The sequence below is a fragment of the Zingiber officinale genome, chromosome 3B, assembly GCF_018446385.1.
Source record: "Zingiber officinale cultivar Zhangliang chromosome 3B, Zo_v1.1, whole genome shotgun sequence".
NCBI classification, from domain to species: Eukaryota; Viridiplantae; Streptophyta; class Magnoliopsida; order Zingiberales; family Zingiberaceae; genus Zingiber; species Zingiber officinale.
The window spans coordinates 8,621,792-8,648,215 of record NC_055991.1 but is presented as its reverse complement, the minus strand read 5'-3'; the positions used below and the strand labels follow the sequence as shown (position 1 = coordinate 8,648,215).

General features: G+C 38.8%; 2 protein-coding genes across 2 annotated transcripts; one reads left to right on the top strand and one right to left on the bottom strand.

The window, feature by feature from the left end:
• Positions 1 to 12,493: 12,493 nt before the first annotated feature.
• LOC121968062 (agamous-like MADS-box protein AGL80) lies at positions 12,494 to 13,700 on the bottom strand. The gene has a single exon (XM_042518578.1). The coding sequence runs from the start codon at positions 13,583 to 13,585 to the stop codon at positions 12,707 to 12,709; it is 879 nt and encodes a 292-aa protein (XP_042374512.1). The 5' UTR covers positions 13,586 to 13,700; the 3' UTR covers positions 12,494 to 12,706.
• An 8,194-nt stretch (positions 13,701 to 21,894) lies between these two features.
• On the top strand, positions 21,895 to 22,686 carry LOC122054656 (transducin beta-like protein 3). Its single transcript, XM_042616101.1, has one exon. The coding sequence runs from the start codon at positions 21,895 to 21,897 to the stop codon at positions 22,684 to 22,686; it is 792 nt and encodes a 263-aa protein (XP_042472035.1).
• The last annotated feature ends 3,738 nt before the right edge of the window (positions 22,687 to 26,424 follow it).

The following is a 26,424-nucleotide window of genomic DNA, read 5'->3' as shown; positions in this document are numbered from 1 at the left end:
TCTTCTGCTCGACTTCCTGTGTTTCTAAACTCCTGCACACTTAGACACAAGGATTAGACAAAACATGACCTAACTTAACTTGTTTGATCACATCAAAATACCTTGGGGTTCCAACAATCTCTCCCTTTTTGATGTGAGCAACTCAAGTTGAGCTAGGGTAAACAAATGCAATAAAAATAACTGATTTTGCAAATAAGCCCAAAATAGATTTTCAGTTTATTTTATACCACCCCCTAGACTTAACATACTTTTCCCCCTTTGATCACATAAAAAATTGGGGTTTTTTTTAACAAGTCTAAGGTAAATTCTAACTTAAAAAAAAAATTTAAGTTAGAAAATTTCTAAGAAATAATTTTCAAAGTCTTTGAAAACATAATTTTTAAGTTTCAAAAAAATTCAATTTAAGTTAAAAAAATTCTAAGCAAAAACTTAAAAATAATTTTTATGCAATGGAATAAGTAACTTTTAAAGTTTCTAAGTTAAAAACATAGGAAAAAAATTTCTAATTTCCAAAAATAATTTTCTAATTTTTTTTAATTTGCAACAGAAACATTTTCTAAGTTATACAAAATTTTCAAAACAAATATTTACAAACTTTTAAGCATTATTTGATTCTAATTTTAATACTTTTTCCAGAAAGTTAATTAAACATTTGATTTCAATATTTTGACTTCCAGATAGTGGCGAGGCACTAGGCCTTCTTGGTTATTGGAGCAACAACCAATTCCTTAGACAAAGCCTCATAAAGAAACTATCTGTTTAACTTTTTCGCTGAAAATGTTAAGTTTAATTTTTAAACTCAAGTTAAACATGTTTTCGGAACCCAATAGAGTGTTGGGGTTGCAAGGTTGCAAACATAGTCCCATATTGAAAACACATGGAAAAGATTATGGGTTTATAAGAAAAAGATATCTCCATTGACATGAGGCCTTTTGGGTAGAGCCCAAGAGAAAAACCATGAGGGCTTAGGCCCAAAGTGGACAATATCATGTCATTATGGAGATATCTAAATTCTTTTCGATCCTACAATTGGTATCAGAGCCCGGACTGCCAGAAGGTTTAACCGCCGACTGTGCACAAGAGCTATGGTCTGATTGAACCATGTGAGTACAATATTGACCTCGAACAAAGAAAGTGGGGGCTCCTATGTTCGGATCAAGAGGACCAGACACCAGGCAGGAAGTCCTAGTAGGTCGGGTGGACCGAGGGGCAGGAAGTCCTAGTTGCGGCTAGGCAAGGAAGTCCTAGTAGGTCGGGTAGACCGAGGGGCAGGAAGACCTGGTGGGTCGAGGATCGGACGTGGGAAGCCCATGGTCCTTTGTTTGAGGGGGGAATTGTTGGGGTTGCAAGGTTGCAAACATAGTCCCATATTGAAAACACATGGAAAAGATTATGGGTTTATAAGAAAAAGATATCTCCATTGACATGAGGCCTTTTGGGTAGAGCCCAAGAGCAAAACCATGAGGGCTTAGGCCCAAAGTGGACAATATCATGTCATTATTGAGATATCTAAATTCTTTTCGATCCTACATAGAGATTCCTACCTACAGGGTTAATCAAGTATTTTCTAGGTACATAGGCTTTAGATATTTTCTAATTTCACTTTGGTGAAACCTATAGTACCAGTTTAGTCCTCTATAATTTTTAAAATCAGAAATATTTGAACCGTTAGACTTTCTCAATCTTTCTATTTCTTCTTTTAATTTTTCATTTTCAAGTTTCAATTTATCAAAATCCTCTATTAGACATGATTTTGCCCAAATTCTTTTTGTTTCTAAAATTTTATTTTTTAATTTGATATTTTTATTTTCTAATTTATACATGGATTTTGCCATAACTTTAATACCAAAGTAAAGTTGATCAGGAGGTAAGAGGCATACATCACTTACCATATCAGACTTGAAGATTGATTCTCCCCCTGCTTCGTTGCATTCATCTGACGTCCCTCCCCCTTCATCGATGCTGGATTCTAATGTACTTTGCCCTTCATAGCTTACCATTAGTGCTATCCCGGCATATTCTTGAACCTCGAACTCAGATGATGAACTATCGTCCCAAGTTGCTTTTAGATTCTTGTGCTTCTTGGGTATCTTGACTTTGTCCTTCTTTAGTTCTGGGCAGTCTTCTTTTAAGTGTCCTTCCCTTTGACACTGGTAGCAACGCATCCTTCTTCTATTTCTTGGATTCTTTTTGTTCTGCATTTCTTTAAATTTATTAGATCTAAAAAACTTTTTAAAATTTCTTACCATATATGCTTCCTGATCCTCTTCTGAATCTGACTCGGGTTCATCCTTCTTGGTTGCGTTTAGTGCGATCATCTGGCTTGATTCCTTTGTTGTTCCTGTACACCTGGTTTCATGTAATTCAAGAGTAGAGAACAATTCTTCTAAAGTACTTACCTCCAGGTCTTTTGAAATATAGTAGGCATCGACGATTGATGTCCATTCTGGAGTTCTGGGAAACGCATTGAGTGTGTAGCGTATGGTGTCCCGGTTTGTTACCGTTTCACTGAGATTCTCAAGACCAGTAATCAATTCCTTTACCATCGCGTGTAGATCGACTACCTTCTCACCTTTTTCCATACGGATGTTCGTCAGTCTGTTCCGAAGGATGTCTCTCCTTGCTAGCTTGGCTTCGGATGTTCCTTCGTGGAGTTCCAGGAACTTCTCCCAGAGTTCTTTGGCTGACGAGTAGCTTCCGATGCGGTTGACTTCTTGAGACGGCAACACGCTCAGCAGGTGATATTTCGCACGGTTGTTCGCTACGGAATCATTCTGCTCCTTCTTTGTCCACTGACTCTCTTCTTTTTCTTCTCCATTCTGATTCATCGGAGCTACAAAGCCATACTTTATAATTAACCGAATTTCGAAATCAGTTTTCAGAAATACCTCCATACGACTCTTCCAGTGTGTGAAGTCCCCCTCGAATTTTGGTGGAACAATGTTTGGTCCAGTCATCTCGTTGCTTCAATCGGCGGTTAGTCCTCCTGAAGCGCCTTGCTCTAATACCACTTGTTGGTCCCTCTGGAGGCCGCCAAGAGGGGAGGGGTGAATTTCCCTACAAAAATAAATTACACCTTTCTCGGATTTTCAACTTAATAATAAAACTTGTAACTTTAAATAAAGAGACTAATTAAAAGAAATCAGACACAGAGGGTTTAGTTGGTTTGCAATCAGAGAATTGCTAATCCAAGGAAAAGACGGCACACTATCTGATGATCTCCTCTGGACGGAGTAGCCTCTTACAGCGTTGACAGCACAAAAGAATAGTAAAGCACAGAGAAAATGGATTACAAGTTGATTAAACAAGACTGTGCAGATCAGTGCTATATTTATAACACTGTTCGGGGCGCCCTGAAGAGTCCGGGCGCCCTGGGGGGATAAAATTTTATCCCCCAACGTTCAGATCGAGTCAAAACTCGATCTGGTCAAAATCTTCGGTCTGGGCGCCCCGAACCCAAAAGTCAACTCTAGTTGACTTTTTTCGTCCGGTAGCTCTGCTTCGGTTCAGCTCGTCTCGGTCCGGGTCTTCAACTCCGGCTCCGCTAGCTTGGGTGATCTCGGCCATCCGGAATAGGGCTCACCCGAACCCAAGTTCCGGCCTTCTCCTCGAGCAGCCTTCCTTCCCGATTTCTCGTCCCTCGAACGTCGCGTACGTTCTTCTCGTCCACCGGTGTACTCTTCCACGGTCACCTCGTCCCTCGGACGCACCGAGCCTGTCAGCTCTCTCCTCGTGTCGTCCTTCTCGTTAGCCTCGTCTTCCGCTCGAATTCCTGTGTTCCTAAGCTCCTGCACACTTAGACACAAGGGTTAGACAAAATAGGACCTAACTTAACTTGTTTAATCACATCAAAACATCTTGGGGTTCCAACAAAAGTATGATGAGAGAGAAAGTGTAATGAGAAAAAAAGAAAAAAGATAGTGTGATAGAGGAGATTAAGGAGAGAGAAAGTGTGTGATAAAATAATGAGCAAGAAAATATGATAAGAGAGAAAATATGATGAGAGAGAACAATGAGAGAGAAGTGATATGAAAGAAAAAATAAAAAAATATATTTTGATATTTGATATTAAGGGAGAAAATTTTTGTTTTAAGTCAAGGGTATTTTTGGAATAAGGGAATATTTTGATTGATGAAAATAGAGTAATGGCTCATTGAAGGGGAGGTATATGGGAATGAGTTATTACCCAATTTCAAGGATTCATTTCCTTATTTGTATTTCTATTCCTATAATCAAACATTAACAATGACAATCAATGATTCTCATTCTCATTCCCCACTCCTATTTCTCTAAACCAAACACTCCCTAAATTCCTTCGGTCCTGATAGTTTAGGTGTTGAGCAACATAAAATTTCTACATGCTATTTGTATATTATTCAATGCCCGAAGATGTTGCGAGTGTTACTTGGATGTCCTTATGAATATCGCAAAAACTTATTCCAAATGATGGATGGATAGAATCCACCGCATGATTAGTTTGTTGCTTGTTATGCGATATATAATTAGATGATAATATTTGGATGCTAATATGCTATGTATTATGTATTTGGATGTGATGTACTTGATGATTTTAGATGTTTGTTACACTATTACTATTTAATATAAGATTTGTTGCTTAATAATTGTGTATACTTTGTTTTTATTATGGTGGAATGGATATTGCTTTTAAGATGGTGCATTTTTACTCTTTTTAATTGCTACATGAAGTGAGGGATCTAAGCTGGCAAAGGGCATTGAAACCTAACGGAAAATGAATTGACAATATTTTTTTATGAGAATTAATTCAGAGTATATATAGTTGCAAGATGGTTTGGCACACCAGTAGATTTTTTCTGCCAAATAGATGATAAATGGATAGAAAGAGCTTTAATAACTTATTCGATTATTATTGGTAGGATTTTTGAATATTATTGAAGTATAACAGAAGTAAATATGAAGTGATATAACATACTGTAGAATTATTCATTTTAAATGGTAATATAAAATAATTAATATTTTTATTCAAAAATATTTAATTTGTATTTATAAGAATATTAATATAAAAAAATCAAATTAATTTTAATTTAAAAAGTTAGAGTATTTTTATAAATTTATATATTTTATTTTCATTCTCCACCATTTACTCCCAAACAGAATAACATATATTACATTGATAAATATTATTTCTCTCCCAAATAAGGGGAACATAATACTTCATCTTTTTTTTGTTAGTACCCCAAAGTAGTTTTGATGTGATCAACCAAGTTAGGTTAGATCCTATTGGTATTTAACCCCTGTGCCTAAATGTGCAAAAACTTAGGGGCACAGGAAGTTGAGCGAAAGACGCAGCTAGAGAGAAGGACGACACGAAAGAGAGGCAACGGGCTCGGTGCGTATGAGGGACGAGGTCCTGCAGAAGAGTATACTAGCGTACGAGAAGGAGGCGCGTTGCGTTTTCAAAGGACGAGAAGCTGGAGCGGAAGATTGTTCGAGAAGGCCGGAAGTTGGGTTCGAGTGAGCTCTATTCCGGATGGCCAAGATCACCCAAACGAGCGGAGCTGGAGTGGAAGACCCGGACCAATGCGAGCGAAGCCAAAGCGGAAGACCGGGATCGAAAAATTAACAAAAGCTAATTTTTCAATCTAGGACGCCCCGAGCTAGTTCGGGGCGCCCGGACCTAGTTCAGGCGCCCAGACTCCGGGTGCCCGAAACCCTCCCAAGCGCCTAGAGCAGAAAATTATCCGGAACGTGAAGTGACACATTTCGTTGCGATGGGGAAAAAAGTTTTGTTAGGACCCTTGACGGCCGACTAAAGGGGGTGAATAGCCCCTGCACAAAAACAAAACAAAACCTTTCTCGGACTTATAACTTAATTAAAGAACACTTACACAAAAAGGATAAAGAAACTAAAAGACAGAGGCACCGAGAATTTACTTTGTTACAACCGAGGAGGTTATTAATCCAAGGAAGTAAACCGCACTAATTTCTCCTTCAGGCTAAAAAGCCTCTTTACAGCAATGAGAACACAAAAATAGAAAGCTAAAATAGAAAGTATCTATAAGTGTCCTTTCACTATTTTTCATTGTTCTTAGCTTCTGAGAGTAGGGTTGTTTATATAGCCCTACTCGGGGCGCCTGACAGCGTTTCAGGCGCCTAGAATAGGATAGAATTCTATCCCCAATGCAACATTCAAATGCCACATCGAAATGACTAAGAATCAAGTTCTGGGCGCCCGGAAGGGTTCCGGGCGCCTCGGACTAGTCCGAGCACCCCGAAGGTTAAAAGTCAGCATTTTGTTGACTTTCTCTCGGGGCCTCCAACTTTGGCTCTGCTTGCTTCGATCCGGATCTTCTGCTCTGGCTCCGCCCGCTTGGGTGATTTCGGTCATCCAGAATAGGGCTCACCCGAACCCAACTTCCAGTCTTCTCGAGCAAACTTCCACTTCGGCTTCTTGTCCCTCGAAATCACTGCTTGCTTCCTTCTCGTCCACCAGCGTACTCTTCCATAGCTTTTCGTCCCTCGGACAATTGCGTCTTTTGCTCCTCGAGCAATCTTCCACTCCGGCTTCTCATCCCTCGGAAACACCACACGCTACCTTCTCCTCCACCGGTGTACTCTTCCGCAGCACCTTGTCCCTCAAATGCACCGAGTCCGTGGGCTCTCTCTCGTGTCGTCCTTCTCGCTAGCTGCGTCTTTCGCTCGACTTCCTGTGCTCCTAAGTTCCTGCACACTTAGACACAGGGCTAAACATAACAGGACCTAACTTAACTTCCGTCGGCTCTCTCCCGTGTCGTCCTTCTCGCTAGCTGCGTCTTTCGCTCGACTTCCTGTGCTCCTAAGTTCCTGCACACTTAGACACAGGGTTAAACATAACAGGACCTAACTTAGCTTGTTTGATCACATCAAAACTACCTTGGGGTATTAACAAGTATATCCCCTCCCAAGCGTTTGGAACCCTTCTAGGCACCGCGACCAGGACTATAAATACATCACTGGTCCCAATGGTTCAAAACAACAAGAAAAAGAGAGAAACAACACTTGTAATTATTTCAATTTAATTTAGCTTTCTAGTTGTAAGATTTAACTACTGTAAGAAACTTCTCCACCGAGAGGAGAATTTTAGTGAGCTTTACATCTTCCTTGGATTAACAACCTCTCCGGTTGTAATCAAGTAATTTCTTTGTGCCTCATCTTTTTTTAGTCTTTTAATTATTTTATGCAAGTGTTGATAATTATTAAGTTATAAAATTCGAAGAAGGTTGTTGTTCTTTGCAGGGTTACTCACCCCCCTCTAGCCGATCGTCAAGTGTCTTACAAGTGATATCAGAGCCAGAACATCTCAAAATGACTAACTGTCGACTGAAACACTGAGATGATGGCCGGATCGAGCATTTGCCTGCCGAAGTTCGAGGAAGAATTTGCATTATGGATAAAACGCATGGAGGTATTTTTTAAAAATGATTTTGAAATTCTTTTGATAATTAAATATAGTTTTGTAGCTCCCAAAGACCAACAAGGAAATGAAAAGGAAGAATATCAATGAAACAAGGAGCAAGCAAACTTCGTAATAAATGGATGAGCTGAGTTCCACCTACTCAGCGTACTTCCACCCTAGGAAGTAAATCGGGTCGAAAATTATAAATCAACAAAGGAACTTTGGGAGAAGTTCCTAGAACTACATGAAGGGACTTCCGAAGCAAAGCTCATAAAACGAGATCTGCTCCGGAACCAATTAATGAACCTCTGGAAGGAAGAAAGTGAAATGATCGCACATCTGCACTCGAGGATCAAAGAACTCATCACCGGACTCACGAATCTCGAAGAAAAGGTAACGAACCGAGATTCATTAAGATACGCTTTAAATACATTCCCTAGGACACCTAAGTGGACCTCTATAGTCGACTCATTTTATATACCTAAAGACCTAGAAATTAGTTCATTAGAATATCTCTTTTCCATCTTCGAACTTCACAAATCTAGATGTATAAAGATGAAAAGGGAGTCTAGTCAGAACATTGCCCTGAAGACAAGAACGGACAATCCAAATTCAGAAGCGTCAATCGACGAAGATGAAGCGTGCTATTAGTAAGAAAATTTAATAAATTGATTAAATATAATAAATTTAAATCGCAGATGAGAAAGCATTATCGGAACAAGAGGAAGGTCTGATGTTACAACTGTAAAGAAGAATGTATGCTTTAAATGCATTCCCTAGGACATCTGAGTAGACCTTTATAGTCGACTCATTTTATATATCTAAAGACCTAGAAGTTAATTCATTAGAAAATCTTTTTTCCATCTTTGAACTTCACGAATCTAGATGTGTAAGGATGGAAAGGGAATCTAGTTAAAAACATTGCCCTGAAGGCAAGAACAAACAATCTAGATTCAGAAGTGTCAATCGACAAAGATGAAGCGATGCTATTGGTAAGAAAATTTAATAAATTTATTAAATCTAATAAATTTAAATCGTAGATGAGAAAGCATTATCGGAACAAGAGGAAGGTCCGATGTTACAACTGCAAAGAAGAAGGGCACATCGAGGATAATTGTCCAAAATTGAAGAACAAGGACAAGGAGAAGAACAAGAAGTCAGCCCGACCCAAGCATAATCTAAAGGCAACATGGGATGAATCGTCGTCCTCCGAATCTGAAATCGAAGCCTACGCTGGACTAGCCCTAATAGTAGACCATCAAAAAGAAGATGAAAGCAGCTCAAAGATGAGCATCGATGAAGGGGGAGGATCATCAGAGGAAAGCTACGATGAAAGGGGAGTATCAAAATATGAGGTAAGTTAGGTACGTGTCTTATCTCCTAAAAAGTCATTTTAATTTATTAAGATTCTTTCCAAGGATTTAGTAAAATTAGGAAAATAAAATATAGATGTGAAAAAACAATTAGCCAATACATGCACCTTATATTTGCTTGATAATTTAAAAATAGAAAATGACAAATTGAAAACAGAAATATAATATTTGAAAAATTATGCATGCTCAAATAATCAAAATATTAGGAGATATAATAATTTAAACTAGTATTTTAAATACCATAAGGGTCAAATTAGGAAAATATCACAAAAATACATTCTTAAGAAATTTCTTATTAATCTTGTAGGAAGAAACCTATTTTGGGTTCCAAAATCATATTTAGATTAATTACTTTCTTAGGACTTTCAGAAAGAAAGTTAAATGTTTAAATTTTTTAAGAGACTTTGTCTAGAAGTGATTGATGCTTCAATAACCAAGAAGGTCTACTGTCTCGCCACAGCCTGGAAGCTAATTACTGAATTGAATGTTTAATTGACTTATTGTGAAGCATTCAACTAATGCTTTAAATTTTTGCTAGAAAAATTTGTTTAAAAATATCTAATCATTAAAATTTATTCAAGTTAATCTAAACAATCTTTTGAAATTTTTTTCATTAGAAATTTTTATGAACTAGTGATCAAAATGTATTTTTTTTTTAATTTTGCCAACAATCCAACTTTTCGTGAAATATTTTCTGTTCAACCCTTGCTAAAATTTTATTATTAAAGGAGTTTTTCTTAAAATCAAAGTTTTTGAAACTTAACTTTTCATATTTTTTTCCTTAAACTTTTTAAACCTTCCAAGTAATATACTTAGCGTACTCCACTTTTAATGTGATAAAAAAGAGGAGTAGTAAAGTCCAGGGGGAGGTAGTACAATTTTATTATTATTTTTATTTTTGTACTTGTATTTTTTTTTTACAAAAAATTATAACGATTTGTTTATGGTTTACCCTAACTTAACTTGGGTTTGATCACATCAAAAAGGGGAAGATTGTTAGTACCCCCAAGGTAGTTTTTATGTGATCAACCAAATCAGGTTAGGTCCTGTTGGTATTTAACCCCTGCGTCCAAGTGTGTAAGAACTTAAGAGCACAGGAAGTCGAGCGAAAAATGCAGCTAGCGAGAAGGACGGTACAGAAGAGAGCCAACATGCTCGGTGCGTCTGATGGACTAGATGCTGCAAAAGAGTATGTGGGCGGATGAGAGTGAGGGGTGCGGCGTTTCTGAGGGACGAGAAGCCAAAGCGAAAGATTGCTCGAGAAGGCCGAAAGTTGAGTTCGGGTGAGCCCTATTCCGGATGGCCGAGATCACCCAAGCGAGCGGAGCCGGAGCGGCATACCCGGACCAATGCGATCAGAGCCGGAGCGGAAGACTGGGATCGAAAAATCAACAAAAGCTAATTTTTTTGTCCAAGCGCCTGGAGCAGAAAATTATCTGGAACGCGACATGACACGTTTCGTTGCGATGGGGATAAAAGTTTATCCTTTTCCAAGCACTTGGAACCCTTCCAGGCACCTTGACCAGAACTATAAATACATCCCTGGTTCTAATAGTTCAAAACAACAAGAAAAAAAAAAAAACAACACTTGTAATTGTTTCAGTTTTAGTTTAGCTTTCTAGTTATGAGATTTAACTGTTGTAAGAGGCTTCTCCGCCCAGAGAAGAATTTTAGTGAGTTTTACATCTTCCTTGGATTAATAACCTCCCCGGTTGTAACTAAGTAATTTCTTTGTACCTCGTCTTTTTTAGTTTTTTAATTATTTTATGCAAGTGTTGATAATTATTAAGCTATAAAGTTCGAGGAAGACTATTTTTCTTTGCAGGGCTACTCGCGCCCCTCTAGCCGACCGCCAAGGGTCCTACATTTTTTCCTTCCTTTCCCTCGCTCTCTCTTCCGTTAATAAACCTTTCCCTCGTTCCATCCAAACGTATCATAAAACTAAAATTATATATATTAGTTTTATATATACTGCGAACCTTTTATCTACGGATTTGTTCGGACTAGACTCGGGGTGCCTGGAATTAATCCAGGTGTCCGTGGGTGAAATGGTCCAGGCGCCTGGACTCCTTCAGTAATTTTTTTTATTTTTTGGTAGTATATTATATGTCGTTAGGGTCTAAAATTTATAGAATTTAAGAGTTAGGTTATAACGGATTTGAGTCAATAAAATTTTTCCTCTAGGGTTTAAGCTTTCTTCTTGGGTTATAGTGTTCCAGATTAAAAATTTTAGATGCTCATGGGTATATTATATGTATTTAAGATTTTAGAATTTAGAGGTTAGGTTATGATCCTGTCGGGAATCTGAGAAGACGGAATTGTCGGAATAACATGGCTAGGATGTTGACCGCATTTCCATGACCCGGATGATGAGCTGTCTTCTATGTTGACCAAGTTGTCGGAAGTCTTCTAGTCAACGCTACCTGTAGACAACGATCAAGTCGGGCTGATCCCTGACACCTCGATGCTCGAGGCAGGTCCCAATAATATATAAGAAATATGCTAAATAAATAGTGGAATGATGAAGTAAATAGAGAATGAGTACAGTGGCATACCCTGGCCCCGGGGGGCGCCCTCGGATGGATCGGTGAGCTGGTCGCAATGTTGATCAAGTCGTCGTGATCCAGAAGGGTAGTGGAATGTGGGCCGGAGGAGCCGAATCTGACGGCACAAAGTCAGATTTGACGACACAGAGCCAAATGCAACAGGGATTTGTCGGTACGGAGCTAGATGCGGCCTGGATCGCCGAAATATGACAGCAACACGCAAACTGGAATGCAACAATGACTCCCAGCAATGGCTCACAGGCCGAGGTATAACAACACATAGGTTGGAACACACTATCGGCTCGAAGGTCGAAACATAATACTTGTTCGAAGGCCAGATCGACACAAAGCAGACATAGAGCTAAAACAGGGGCGAACTCAGCTCGCGGACTATCCATATATGCGTTGCTGGCACGTGGGGACTGCCGGTTGTAGTGTGATGATGATGACTGCGAAGTGCAACGGTAACACCCTCGGCGCTGGAACGGGTTGAGAGTAGTATGCGACATCCACTGAGGGGCGGCTGTCGGAGTGCCGGCGAACTCAACGAGAGAGATAGGCAGAGCGTGGGCTACCGATGCACAGAGGGGGGAGGCAGTGTCGTCGTTCGGCTGTGGACAGTGAAGAAGAAGTTACCAGCGAGCAGTTGTGGATGCCGGAAAGGAGAGAGGGGGAAATGTGCCACCAACCAATTGGAGATGGGTAAAAGAGGCGGTATTTGCGTGAGGGAGCAACACCGCTCATCGTGGGACGAGGGAGGCAACGCCGACATCCGACGTCGGTGTCTGAAGGCATGTCCAGTAGTGGAGGCGACGGTGAGCCCTCCGACGAGGTGGTGCCGAATAGGGAAAAGAGGCCCTGCTCACCATCGTATCATGTTATAATGAATTTAAGCTAATAAAATTTTTTGTAGGGTTCATATTTTTCTTTTGGAATATAATTTTCAAGAAATAATTTTAGGTGCTCACGAGATATAATATATATATTTAGAATCTTTTGGATTTAAGATTTAAATAATTTTTTATTTTTAAAAATATAAAAAATTGGATTAAATCCAACCGCCTCCACCAAATTTTTTATTTTTTTAAAAAAAGGAGCCTGGATTAATTCCAAGAGCCCCAAAAAAAAACTTGTTGCAGACCGTTCCACAGTCAAGGGTTCGTAGCATATCATTACACAAGATCGATATATATAATTCAAATGAGTTCCAGAAAATTCATAACACTTTGACTCTTAAGACTTTCACATTTGACCAAAAAATAAAAAAGATGAAACATGAAGAGCGGATTAATTCTAATCGATTAGATGGTTGATTTGGTAGTTCTTATTATCAATCCCCGAGCTTTTAGGAATCATGGCTGCCAGAATTTTGATCAAAAGAACAAGGAGTCACTCCACGGGAATGGGTTAATTGCTGCGCCGGAGTACTCATCCATAGTCTGGAAGTTGCCGGCGGCGGCAGCGGCAGCGGCGTGATTGTGACTGCCCTCCAGCGCTGAAGCTTGAATTGATGGGAGTGCGGTCGTGGCTGAGAACGACAAGCAGTTAATGTTCCTCTGAGAAGGCATAGGAGCCGCCGGAGGCTGCGGTGGAAGAGGCAGTAGCGACCCGTTCATGCTCTGGTGTAGAGGGGGAGCCATGAGTGTATGAACCGCCGGAAGAGGAGTGGGAGGCAGTGGCGGCCAGTTGATGCAGTGCTGTAGAGGTAGAGGGATAAGTGTAGGAACCGCCTGAGGAGGAGGAGGAGGAGGAGGCGGCGGAGGGGCCATAGAAAGTCGCCGGACGACCTCCTCCCGCCTCGAGGCGATCTCCCGGAGCTTGTTGTCGACGAGCTGCGAGAGCGTGGAGGCGTCCTCGATGCTGACGTCGAGGAGGCTCCGGCCGAAGAGGCCCTCGAGTAGGAGCACCGACATCTCGAGCTCGCGGTTGGCCCGCATCAGGCGGCGGAGATGGTCGCGCAGCTTGGCGACGCGCTCGAGGAGGAACGTCTCGTGGCTTGACACCTTCCGGCGTCGCTGGATGTCCGGCATGTCCCTGAAGCGTCGGAACGTGAGCTCGGCGTCGCGGCGGGACGGCCACACCGCCGGGCGCAAGGGGTGCTGCGGATCATACACCGCCGCCGCCGCCTCGACGTCGCAGAGCACCGTCAGCTCTCGCACCTTCTTCATCAGGCCCTTGAGACGCTTCTTGAGCGTCGCCCGGCGGATGGCATCGTTGGCGATCCTCACCAGCCTCACCTTGCTCCTCGCCATGGCAGAACAGAGGCCTCTGCTTCTCTTCCCTCTCCTCCCTCCCTTTATACTGTAAATTTGGGCATCTCCCCTCCCATGTCTTTATTACATGAACCATTGAACCGTTCGGTCGGTTCATTTAGATCGGATTCGAATCCACCGATAATAAAAAATGATATACTCATAGTCATAGTGGCTGATAAGCTAAGCTTTTACGAGCTCGCAAGTAGACCACGAGCTCATCGTTAGGCTCACAGCGCGAGGAAGAAGAGAATTATCGTCTCCGGAATAGTGATGCAGAATATCTTCTTAGTAGTGTTTTTAAGTAGATAAGGATTGTATCTCAATTTTAATGAATTAATAGATGTATTTTTTTAATGGACTGATAAATTAATAGTATTTTTAATTTATTCATAGAAAATTTTTATAAGGTCTGATCGGTTATTTTCAAAATTAATCGATATAAATTAAATAATTAATATCTAATGTCAGTTAAAAAAATTATCCATCCTATTCAATAAACTAATGAACAATGTCTCATACTTTTGACAATCTCTCACCAAGGAAACTAAGGGGGTGCTTGGTTGGATGGAATGAGAGCAAGAAATGGGAAAGGGATTGAAAGTGAGTGTTTGGTTTGGGGGATTAGTAGTGGGTCCCATGGATTCATTACCCTAAACATGGGAATGAACCATTCCCTAATAAAAGGAGAGGAATAGGAAAGCCCCCATTTCCATTCCCTACTTCTATCAATCCCATTCTTATTCTCATTCCTTTCAATGAACCAAGCACCCCCTAAGTATTATAACGAATTCATCATCAAAATATCAAATTTAATGTAAAATTGATATCAAAATATTTCAATTTACACACCACTTTTTACACTAAATATAATGTGGTGAATAATGCAACACCATCATATCATCATATTTAGTGTGAGAGAGAGTTTTTATTTTTATTTTTATTATATAATTAATAAAATTAAATGTAATTAATTTGTAATTATTATTTTATTTGTCTTTACTTATATGATATTAAAATGTAATTAAATATAATTATTATTTATTATAAATTTAAATTAAGTGTGTTTAGTAGCATATTTAAATTTTATTATGTATATTTGTAAAGATTTAATTTATTAAAATTATTTTTTAAATTTATTTAATATATTTTAGTTTAGATTATATTTTTGTAAATTATATCACTAATTTCATTTAAAAAAACAATACAAAGAGATGTCTACTCCAAATGTTGAATGCTTTGAGGTGTCGGCTCCATATGTTAAGCTCGCTATATATGATAGTATTAGATTTGAAGAGTTTCTAGTTTCAAAGCTCATATTGCCCTTCAAAATATATTGATTGAATATTTATGAAAATAATATAGTAATTTTGAAAGTTAAAACCTTATAATATTGTATTTTCAATTAAGTGTCATTGTATATTTTAAATGAAAAATAGTAAAATATTTCATCCTGATTGGATGTGATTTTATAATATTTTTAAAATGTATTTATACAACAATTATGTAATAAAAATAAAAAAATAAAATCATAATATTATATATATATATATATTAGTTGGATGTTAAATTTTAAAAAATTTAACCTATCAAATATTAATAAAGTATTGATTTTAAATATAACAATTATCATATAAAAAATAAAAAAAATATAAATGTATATTGATAATTAAATTATGAATAAACAATAGAATATTCTAAAGAATATTCTTTTTAGTGTGATATAGTGTAAGTGGATTGGAGTTAAACTAGTATTTGGTGCTAAAATTACACTATTTTAATTTGAAAACTATACTAGTTAGGGCGTTAATGGATTAGAGATGGTCTAAATACTTCTTTTCCCCCCTAAATTTAGTCAATTTTAATCTTTAATAAAAGATTTTATTTGTTATGTGATATCCATTTCTCTGGATGCATGTATATATAAAAAATTTCTTTATCAATTAATATGATGATAATAATAAATTCCTTCTCAACAATAGTTTTTATTAGCATATTTATTTAGATTTGAATGAAAGAATCAATGAATGAAAAATCATGCACGTTCATGTTCATTTTATTTTCAATTTTGTATTATTTATAGGGGTGACCGGGGTGAGAAAGGGGGCTTGATTACTTTTATGGTAGCAAATATTGTGAGATCCAATCAAGATATTTTAATAATTGGTAATAAATATTTAGATGGGAATCGTTGTAATATATTAATTCAATTGAATTTCATGTTTTTGAAATTGTTGTCCCTCTTTTCAAATGGAGTTTAGATGCATTTTGTAGTTATGTTATGTTAAAATACTAAATTTATTTGATACTAATAAAAGGGAAAGAATTGTACGTCAAATCATTAATTTAAATATTAAAATAGAATTACCTTCAATTCATACGTCTTATATTTAAGAAGATTTTATCAAATTTTCTTATTTATTTATTTATTTATTTTTATTTTTTTTATTTCAGTTGGTTATTCAACTTAGGATCGATCCCATACAAATTTTTATCGACCATCAAACTAAATCTATATTCATTTAAAAAAAATCATCAATTAATTTATTAAAATTTATTTATTTATAATTGATCCGGCGATAAGGCCGGGGGCCCTCATGGGCAAAGGGTCAACGACACGTAGGAGTCAGGAGTCAAGAGGGGTCAACCCCGTCGGCTCGCCGAGCGGGCACCCTATGCCGATCGCCTGGCCATGCCCTCCAGTCGAAGGAACTATAAGCCGGCCATGAGTCCGGGTTTCAGACGCCTAGGTAAAAAGGCTATATGGCTGAGCGGGTGGTCCGGTCGGCCGTGGCCCAAGTCAAGGGTACAAGGCCGAGCGACCTGTCCGCTCGACCAAGGCGTCAAGCAACCAGACCAAAGTGTTCGTCCGAGCAAGGGACCATGAATCTCCCTCGGACGGACCAACATCTACGACGGGTCGAAAGTAAGGAGCCGCCGAGCAACTGGACGCTTGGCTCGAGAAGATGAAATCAAAGAAGACGGGACAATAGGGACGTCATCCTAGTAACCTCTATCGCTAACAACAGACATGTTCGATGACCAGGCCATACGCAGAATCGTACGATGGAAGGTTCTTCTGTCCCATCAAGGAAATATTTGGACTGTAGCAGTATGGCGTTAGACATGCTCTTCTGACAAGCCCATACTGAAGTATGGTGCAGGACACGTGTACCCCTCGATGTGTGTGCGCCAAATTCACCATAGCTCTATATAAGAGCCATCAGACTTCGCCGGAGATATGAAATCTACGATCTTTGGAGCCACTTCATTATTTCCCCCTTTGCCTGACTTGATCGTCGGAGGACCGTCACCGGGAAATCCCACCCGGCTCAGTTTTGCTGCAGGATCGTCGGAGCGTACGAGGAGCCAGCAGAGAGCGCCACGTCCCCAGCGTCCATTGATTCAGCGCTCGGACAGGATCAATAATTATTACTACCAATAATGTCATGTAATCCCTTTCCACGTGATTGGCACATGAGAAATCAATGCAATTCCGAGGCCCAACTAGCTGGCCCAATAATTACAGTCTCTCCCCCTCTTTCTTTCTCTCTCTCTGCCGTTGCTGCTTCGCCCTTGCCTCCTCTCGTCTCTGGTTTGGCGATTTCATTGTGGCGGCTCCATGTTTACTGGTTTGTTGCTCATAGACGAGTACTAAGAAGTAGCCTTTTGGTGATTGAAGGATAAAAATTCCACCTTTTCCCAATTTGGCAGTGTGATTTCACAGTTTCACTTATGTAGTTGGGTTAGTGTTCCCGTTTCTATGTGCTAATGATCATCATGAATCGGTACTATGTAGAGTGACTCTTAGCAGGAACCAGTGTCATATACAATGTTGGTGATTTTGGTAATTGAAACTTGGATTCTGGATTATGTTATTGCTAATTAGACATTTGTTGAATAATCTTTTAGATTGTGCAAATGCCCTCTTATTTTATTTTTTTACATTTCAGGTCTATCATGTCTATTCTTAGAGTTTATTAAGGTTTTAGCAATTGTGAAAGAATGCCTAAACAAGGTTGATGTTTCTTGTTGTTGGCACCCATGTCTGCCTCACATGTGCAGGGATCAAGGCCTAATTTAATTGACCAATGCGAGGTTGTTTATGCTTATCCTAACAAAAGATCCCTCTCAGTTGTTTCTCTGCCATCAATTGTCCCTATATTGAAGTGGTAGCAGCTGGGACAATGTCGAGAAGCAAACTTGGGAGGCCAAGGCCATAATAGTTCTTCTCATTCTGTTTTACATGTTTGTGTTCAGATATTTTCATAATGGAGTGTCTAGGAGATAGGAAGTAGGATACTGAAGCATCCCAATCTATGCATGCCTGTTCTTTTTCTTGATTACAGTATCATGGCACAATCAGTTTGTTTTCCTTTCTCAGTTGGCCTTTCAACACAAATTATTCTTCTAGTTGCATTTTTTTTTATGTTCTTGTTTTTTTCCCCATATTGTTTAAGCCTATTCACTTAGGGATAATGACACTTATTTTGTCCTTGCATAGATTTTGCTAAACATATTCACACAAAATAACAAATGCCTAGGGCTAGACCTTGTATGAATGCCTGATACTTTTTGTAGTTCAAAAATATGGTCACTTTCTCAAAAGGAACAAACTAATTGATTTGTTGATCTATCTTTACTCTCTAAGTTTACCGTTTCACGGTTCTCCATGGTTCAAAATTATTGTATTAAAAAATTAAAATTGTAAATTCATAAAATTATTTGGACGCTATTGGACCATGATTATTAAGAATAATCATTATCAAAAGAAAATTATTAATAGTTATTAAATGATTGGCAGACAAATGGAATCATTGGCAGACAAATGATTATAAATTAACTAACAAATGCATAAGTGTCTCTCTTACTCTTCTTCCAATTATTAAGAATAACAATATAAAAAAATTATTAATTAGTTATTAAATAATTAACTAACATATGAAAACATTAATAAGAATGGATTTGATAGTAGACTGGAATGGGAATGAGTTTAGCCATTCCAATATTGCTGCATGGTGGAATTAACAACGACATGTGGAATTCGACGAAGAGAGGGAGAGATTCTATATAGGCTTCGGCAACGGTGTCGACACCGGTGCTGTAGTGCCACTTGGCGACGAATTTACAGTCGATATGCCTCGTGCAGCTTCAGAACTACATGCCTCCCCTTGTGATGCAAGAGGAAATCCAAAGTATTCAGATTTGCATCTTTTGGATTTTTTTTTTAATTAGTAATCCATTAATTAAATTTAGTTTGTTTTTTAATTATATTTAATTTGGTTCTAAATCTTAGGGAATAAGTCTTGTTAGTTAATTTATCTTAAACTTTAGGGAATAAGTCTTATTAGTTAATTTATCCTAAATTTTAGGGAATAAGTCCAGTTGGTTATTTTTTTCCGTTTAGATTTTTTTTTTTAGGGTTTAGAGAGCTATATAAACCTATGCTTAGATGATGTTTAGGGGAAGTTATTTTGATATTGAATCAATTGGTTTTGCTTAAGTCATGTTACGGCTACATCTCTTTGTTTGCGTTCTTGATTTCATAATAGGTTTAAGCCTAATTTTCGCTATTCCTTTTTTTATGTTATTTCTCTCTTATTTTCTCGTTAATTCCTCTATAACTTCACGTCCCAGAATAATATACATATTCTCCTTAGCGTCAGTTGGTATAAGAGATCATTAAGATCCAATGGAGAGTCATCGTGGACATGGTCATGGTCACAATAGGTAGGTTTCGAATGAGGAAGCCCAGCACCATAATCATAATATCCAGGATGTAATGATGATCGAGGATTTGCATAAGCAAGTTCCAAAGTTATCCCAGCGTCTAGCGGCACAAGATCTTGAAGATAGTGAGGTGCATGGTCGAGGTCGTGATAGATAGGTTCTGGCGGAGGAAGTCTGACACCGTGATCGTAGTGCTCAAGATCTTAAAGGTGGTAAATTTTTTTATTTTAATTTGAATAAAGAAGGGGAACCTTAGCGCAATGGTAAAGTTGTTGCTTTGTGACCAAAAGGTCATGAGTTCGAATCATGAAAACAACCTCTTGCAAAAAGCAAGGTAAGGCTGCATACAATGGATCCTTCCCCGGGACCCGCATAGCGAGAGCTTAGTGCACCGGGCTGCTCTTTAATTTGAATAAAATTTTTCTTGAGAAAGATATATGTAAGGAAATAGGTTGCTAAACACGCAAACACGCAGCGGAAAAACCTATTTCCTCCAGAAGATTCATGCGAAGGGAGAAGAAAAATATACTAAGTTTACATAAGAACATGAGAGATCATACCTTTGTAGCGTGCTCACGGACTCCCGACAGCTCGGATCACAGCACGATCTCGCGTTCGCGCCTCTACGGTATCCACACGAACAAGTGTTCGTTTGTCTCACAAACTCACAAGATGGAGAAAGGTTGTGCTAGCAACCTATGAAGTGGATTTCGACCAAGAGGAGAGGAGCAATGAGAATGAAGAGAATAAAGCCAAAATGAAGAGAAAACACTTAAGTATTTTCATTCAATGAAAACATTTAATTAGCATTAATAGCCTTAATGGGCATTTACACTCCATTAAGGACCACACACTTCTAACTCCTCATTTCAAATAACTCCTCATTTCAATTTCGAAAATTGAATCAAATGTATCATTGAATTTCGAAATTCAATGAATGTCTCAAGTCTCCTCACTTGAGTCTAACTCAAGTCTAATTCACTTGAGTCTAACTCAAGTCTAATTCAATCGAGTCTTACTCAATTAATCTCATACAATTCAAATTCAATGAATCACATTTCATTAATTTGAATTGACTCTTTGAGTCTAGTTTGAATTGGACTTAATCCAACAATTAAATCCAATTAAGTCTAACTCAATAAGTCCAATTCAGATAAGACTTAATCCAATGATTCATCATATGAACCCATCTCCAAATCTACTTGTTCTTTGTGTGTGATCCAATCGGTTCTCGTAACGTTGGCAATGTACCTAAATCAATATTTAGATACAAAAGCAATCAGTGACATCTAGCAAGGCATCATTACTACCCAAGTGACGAGAAGGTCAAGATCCGACCTAACCTATTTGTGGTTATTATCTTGTATGACTTGGTCCTTCTATCCTTGATATCTAGATTGATCAATGAGGCATAGACCGTGTCATCCTCTTATCAACCTTTGTGTTTCTTGATCTCTAAGTAGACACACTCAATCAAATAAGCTCAATATCTCATATTGACTCATTTGAGCATGATCATGCTTTCTTTGTGTCCTACTAATCAAGGGGTCCACAGATATCGCTTCCGTCATATGAAAGGGATAGATCCCATCTACATCATTCACATCCCTCCGCATAATTCATTGCATACCCAGTGATCGACTTTATTGTCCACCTTGTTACAGGTGATGTTTGCCGATATCAAAGTACACAACTCCTTATGTAAGGAACCGTAGTGACTTCAGGTCTAAGGACTATTCATACCAATAGTCACATGAGAATGTTTATGACACTTATATAACGATCCATGAAACATTCTCATGGCGGGTCATTCAGTATATATTCTTTAATATATGCCCATGTGTCAACCTGATATCTCATATCCATGACTTGTGAGATCAAGTCATCCGTCGACCTACATGCTAGTCTCAACGTATTAATATTGTCCTTGTATATTAATGCTCAACTAGGAATAGTTAAGGGTAGTGTTCTCTACAATATCTCACTATCAATTCAACCAATTGATATACTGTAGATAAGAACCTACTACCCAAAGACATTATTATACTTATTCAATTGACACTGAACTGAAATAAATATAATAACCAACTTTGCCTTTTATTAATAATGATATATGATATAAAATGAGCCCTTTACAATCATCTCATAATTGGTACTAGGGCTAATACTAACAATATAGACGACAAGATCGAAATAGTCAGTGATCCAATTTATGATGAAAATGAGACCGAGTTAATTAGCGAGTCAATTTATGATGATGAAGAAGTGGATGAAGTTGATAGGGATTTTTAAATTGAGGAAGAAGCAAAACAAATTTAAGGTTCTGACATGGATGGTACTGTTGTTTACAATATCGAAGAAAAATGCACCACTAAAACTTGTTCACAATTTTTTCAAAAACAAGATGCAAATGATCAGTGTGACGCAATAGGTTGTAAGGATGTCGCTGACAGCATAAAAGATATGAATATTACAGAAGTCAAACCTATATCTACTATCTCATCCAAATTAGATTCTTTCAATAGTGGTTTTGCGGAAGCAATCAAATCCAAGCTGGACCTTCCACACAGCCGTTGGTGATGGACGCAATATCGCCTCTAGTTCTGAAGCAAAGATACCCCTATGTGTCATCGCTGCAACATTCCTATGATGGTGGATCTTTTGTTGTGTACTTTGACGGCTCCTTCCTCACCTGCTCCTACGGTGACAAAGTAAAACTCGTGAGTTCGTCCGATTCCTCTGCCTTAAGGAGTCTTGACGGGTTTTCAGAGTCTAGTTCTTCCTTCACCTTAAGCCTTGAAGTCAGGTTCCTTTTCACTACCACCGACAACCGTCAAATTCGAGTTTGGGAGCTCTCCTCCCGTAAGTGCATTCGTTCGTGGAAGGGATATGATGGTTTAGCAAAGAGCATGGCATGCCATTCTTCTAGTGGATTTCTAGGTGGAGTAAACATAATGGTTTGTGTTTGGGACGTAGACGGTGGATTTTGCCCACATTTCTTCAAAGGTCATTGGGGTATTGTGACACTCATCAAATTCCAGTTACTGTTGTTCTCAGGCGGTGATGTTGCTATTGTTCGAGTTTGGAACTTGCAATCTAAGAAGTGTGTTGCAGTGCTGGAAAACCACTTCTCACCAGTTGCCTCATTGGCAATATATGATGATGGCTCGATTTTGCTAAGTGCTGGAAGAGCTAAGGTCGTGAACAGATGGGACTTGCAAAATTATAGCTTTAAGATAGACAAGAGTAGTGTCCATGATGTCATGCTTATCGGCAGATCGATGAGGATTTTCATAGTTCAGCAGCTTGTAATACATTTTGCCTATTGGGTACCAGATGATCTTCCTCGTGGGCTACTACTTAACAGATGATCTTTCTCCTGGGCTACCACCTGATACAACTTTAAACTTGAGTACGAATTCTCTTCAACTCCGGGCGACTAATGCAGGAGGGAATCCAAAGTATTCAGATTTGTATCTTTTGGGTTTTTTTTAATTAGTAATCTATTAATTAAGTTTAGTTTATTTTTTAATTATATTTAATTTGGTTCTAAATCTTAGGGAACTAAGTGTTGTTAGTTAATTTATCCTAAATTTTAGGAAATAAGTCTTGTAGTTAATTTATCCTAAATTTTAGGGAATAAGCCTAGTTGGTTATTTTTTCCGTATAGATTTATTTTTGAGGGTTTTGAGAGCTATATAAACCTATGCTTAGATGATGTTTAGTGGAAGTTATTTTGATATTGAATCAATTGGTTTTGCTTAACACACGTTACGGTCACATCTCTTTTTTTGCGCTCTTGATTTCATAATAGATTTAAGCTTAATTTCGGCTATTTTTTTTTATGTTACTTTTCTCTTGTTTTCTCATTAATCCCTCTGCAACTTCACGCCCTAGAATAATATACATATTATACTCGATGTCACCTTGTCTCTATAGGCATTGGCCTCTCCGTTGAGAAGCAACCTCCGTCCATGCCCAACTCCAGCAGCCCTCAACCGCAATCCTCTCATTGAAGAGTGTCGACTCGGCCCAGTTGGCGTTTATCAGTGAGAGCCAACTCGAGTCGGAGTGGGCATTTTGCGCTTGATGGGGTCGATCGGCGTTGGTCGTCATCCTCCCTTGTCGTCAACTCTCCCTCTGCGACGTGTGCGACGACGATGCGATGGAGGCGTGCCCTATTCGCGCGGAGGAGAGAAACGAGCTACAAAAAAGAAATTACGCTTAGAAGATGGGAATGAATTCTAAACCTGCCACATTCCTTGGGTTTTGTCCATTTCCGATTATTTAGGAATGATTCCAAAATTATTATTCTCAAACTCATTAACCGAACACTTTATATTTTTATTATTCCATTCATTCATTCCCAAACCCCTAGACCAAACGCCACTTAATTGTTGTAGTCTAGTTAGTTAGGATACTCTAGGAGACCCGGGTTTGAGTTCTAGCACCAACAAATTTCTTTTTAACATCTATAAAAATAAAAAATAAACAGTAATCGCGGGTTTGAACCGACATTTCAATGGGTTAATGGACCCTTGAACCTTAATCGGCCAAGCAAGGGGCCGGGCCGGTTACGATTCAGGCTCGCAACCCGAGTCAATGGGTAACAGGACCGTTGACCTAGTTACGGGCCTCGGCCGGGTTCGGTAAGGACCCAGCCCATGGGCAGGTCTATAACAAACGATGCTAGAAACTGGAAATTTTTCCATAATAGCATTGATGCTGATCATCTTGAAGTTTCAGTCAGTTCCATGTAAACTGTCTTTCCTATGTTTACGTGCGTACCAACATTATATTGCTAAATGCAAATTCTTACATTTGCCTCAGCCATCGATAAATATGCCCGATTGTCTTTTAGGTACAGAACTTTATTGGTTTCACTGGTGGATTTCTAATTTAAGCTGAGATTTAGAGGTCAGGTTAATGGAGGACTCGCTAAGGAACATGAATATACTGAACCAAGATAATTCCACTGTGATTTGCATTGAGGAATCTTCTCTACTTACTGAATTTTTCCTTTTGTACCGTTTCCTTAAATTGGATTGATAGTGAAGAACTTTGATGGGACAATAATATGCAATGGGATCTAGGTTCATTGAATTGCAAAAAAAAAAATTTCGTGTCGGAAGGACTTACTTTAGTTCGATGTTTCTATCTCTATCAATCAACCTCCTCTATCTGGTTCATGCAATCCCAACAAAATAAGCTGACACTTCATCTTCAGGATCCATGATGGCATATTCTTCAGTGGTCCTAAATTTCCATTAGCTATCGACAAGCACTACTACTGAGTAATACGAAGAATTCTTGTCCCAATTCCAAAATAACACTGTGGAATGTATGAGATGAAAGGTACTCTTTATTCCCTGCACTTCCTGTCTTTATTTTCTTCTTCTTCAGCTGTTATTCATGAGGTTTCATCTCCTGAAATATCACTTTCTAGTTAAGGAGAGGAGAGTGGGGACGATGTTGTAACATTTAGCTCACTCTTGGGCTTGTGATTTTTCCTCTTTTGTTTTTTTTGTTTGCGAGGTTTCAACCTCTTCTACTTGTGCCGTAAGTGTTGTCCGTGTCATATATAACTTTTGGCTTAAAAAACCTTTTGGACTCTCTTCTTTGTCGAGAAGCTTTTCCCATGCCTTCTTTTCTGAAAAACTTTTGTGTTGTCTTGGTTGTGACAAGTGGTTACACTGGCATTTTAAGGGCCTACGAGCACCACCATAATGCTGGTAGATTCAGCACTAAGCAGTGATGATTAAGCATCTTTGTGACTGTTTGCTGGTCCCTCATTCGGATCAATCACTTCTGTGTTACTACATGCACACAGTGACCTAGAGACATTGTGTTCTTGTAGAACTCCTTGCTTACAGAGCTTGCCACCATGTACATTGTTAGATTAAGATACCTGATTCTGTCACTGATTTTCGATTCAATTGTATTCAATTCCATTAGATATTACTTGGGTGGAGAAATGGCAATATACAAAAAAGCCAATCTTCCTCCGAATCGAAACACTTTATAAGTGATGGTTGGTTTGATGTGAGGTGCCACTTTCATCTAAACTAAAGAGGAAACTTTGATCACTTAGGTGGTGTTGTGGGGCAAAGTGGCCTTGTCAATCAATCCTATTAGGACCATGCAATTAGTGGATGTATCATTTTAATCTTTCTCATGACTTATTGCCTTCTTTGTTTGCTAAGGCCAACAACATCTTCATTCAGTGTTTACCAATCCTCAAGTCCGTTCCAGCTTCAGGGACAGACCGACAGTAGAGCGCGCGCTTAGATTTCAATACTTTGTTTAGTTATCTTCTAAAGATAGAAACAGGTTTAAGATTTGGACCACACTGTATGACATTTACGATGCTGCTCGATCGAGCAGTCTCGGACGGCATTTAAGGATCCCGGATGAGCTGGATCCCCTAAAGTTTAGGGCTCAATCTCACAATCTCCAGGAAACCTCCATTGGGAATGAATGGAACTCTCCATTAGTCACCATCCTCCTTCAGCAAGGAGTGCCCCTCAATAGTCTCTAGTGTGGAATGTGGACCACCTCCCTCCCTTGAGGACAAGAAGGGATAAGGCCTGGGGCTCACGGCATTCTCTAATGGTCACAAGATGAGGTTTGCCACATTGCCGCGAGCTCGCTATCTTCCAGCTGTACCCGAACGATCCACCGTTGGTGATCACATCAACTTTTTTTCTTTATGCATCGTCGTCGTCATTATCATCATCGTCAAGTTGTCGTGTTTGTCCTAAGAGTCGGATATAACTTCATAGCAAAATATGATTAGTATTCTCATACAGTTAGGTGTTTTCTAATGGAACAACAATCTTTTTCAGCTGAATTGAAGGCAGACGTCTAGTTCTTCCTACACCATATATATTCTTCTCGGTTCGGATCTTTATTCTTTCGAGCACATGAGAAAGTTCAAAGGTGGATCTAGTCGTGTCCGATGAGTACTTAAACGGTAGAATTTTCATCTAAATTTGAATTCTATCTCTATTTCTAGCGGGTAATTGAGAGCCGATAGTTAATCTCGCTCGAAGGGGATGGCGGATCACCCTACCGGGTTCGAAACGTAGTTGAATTTTGAGAAGTGGTCC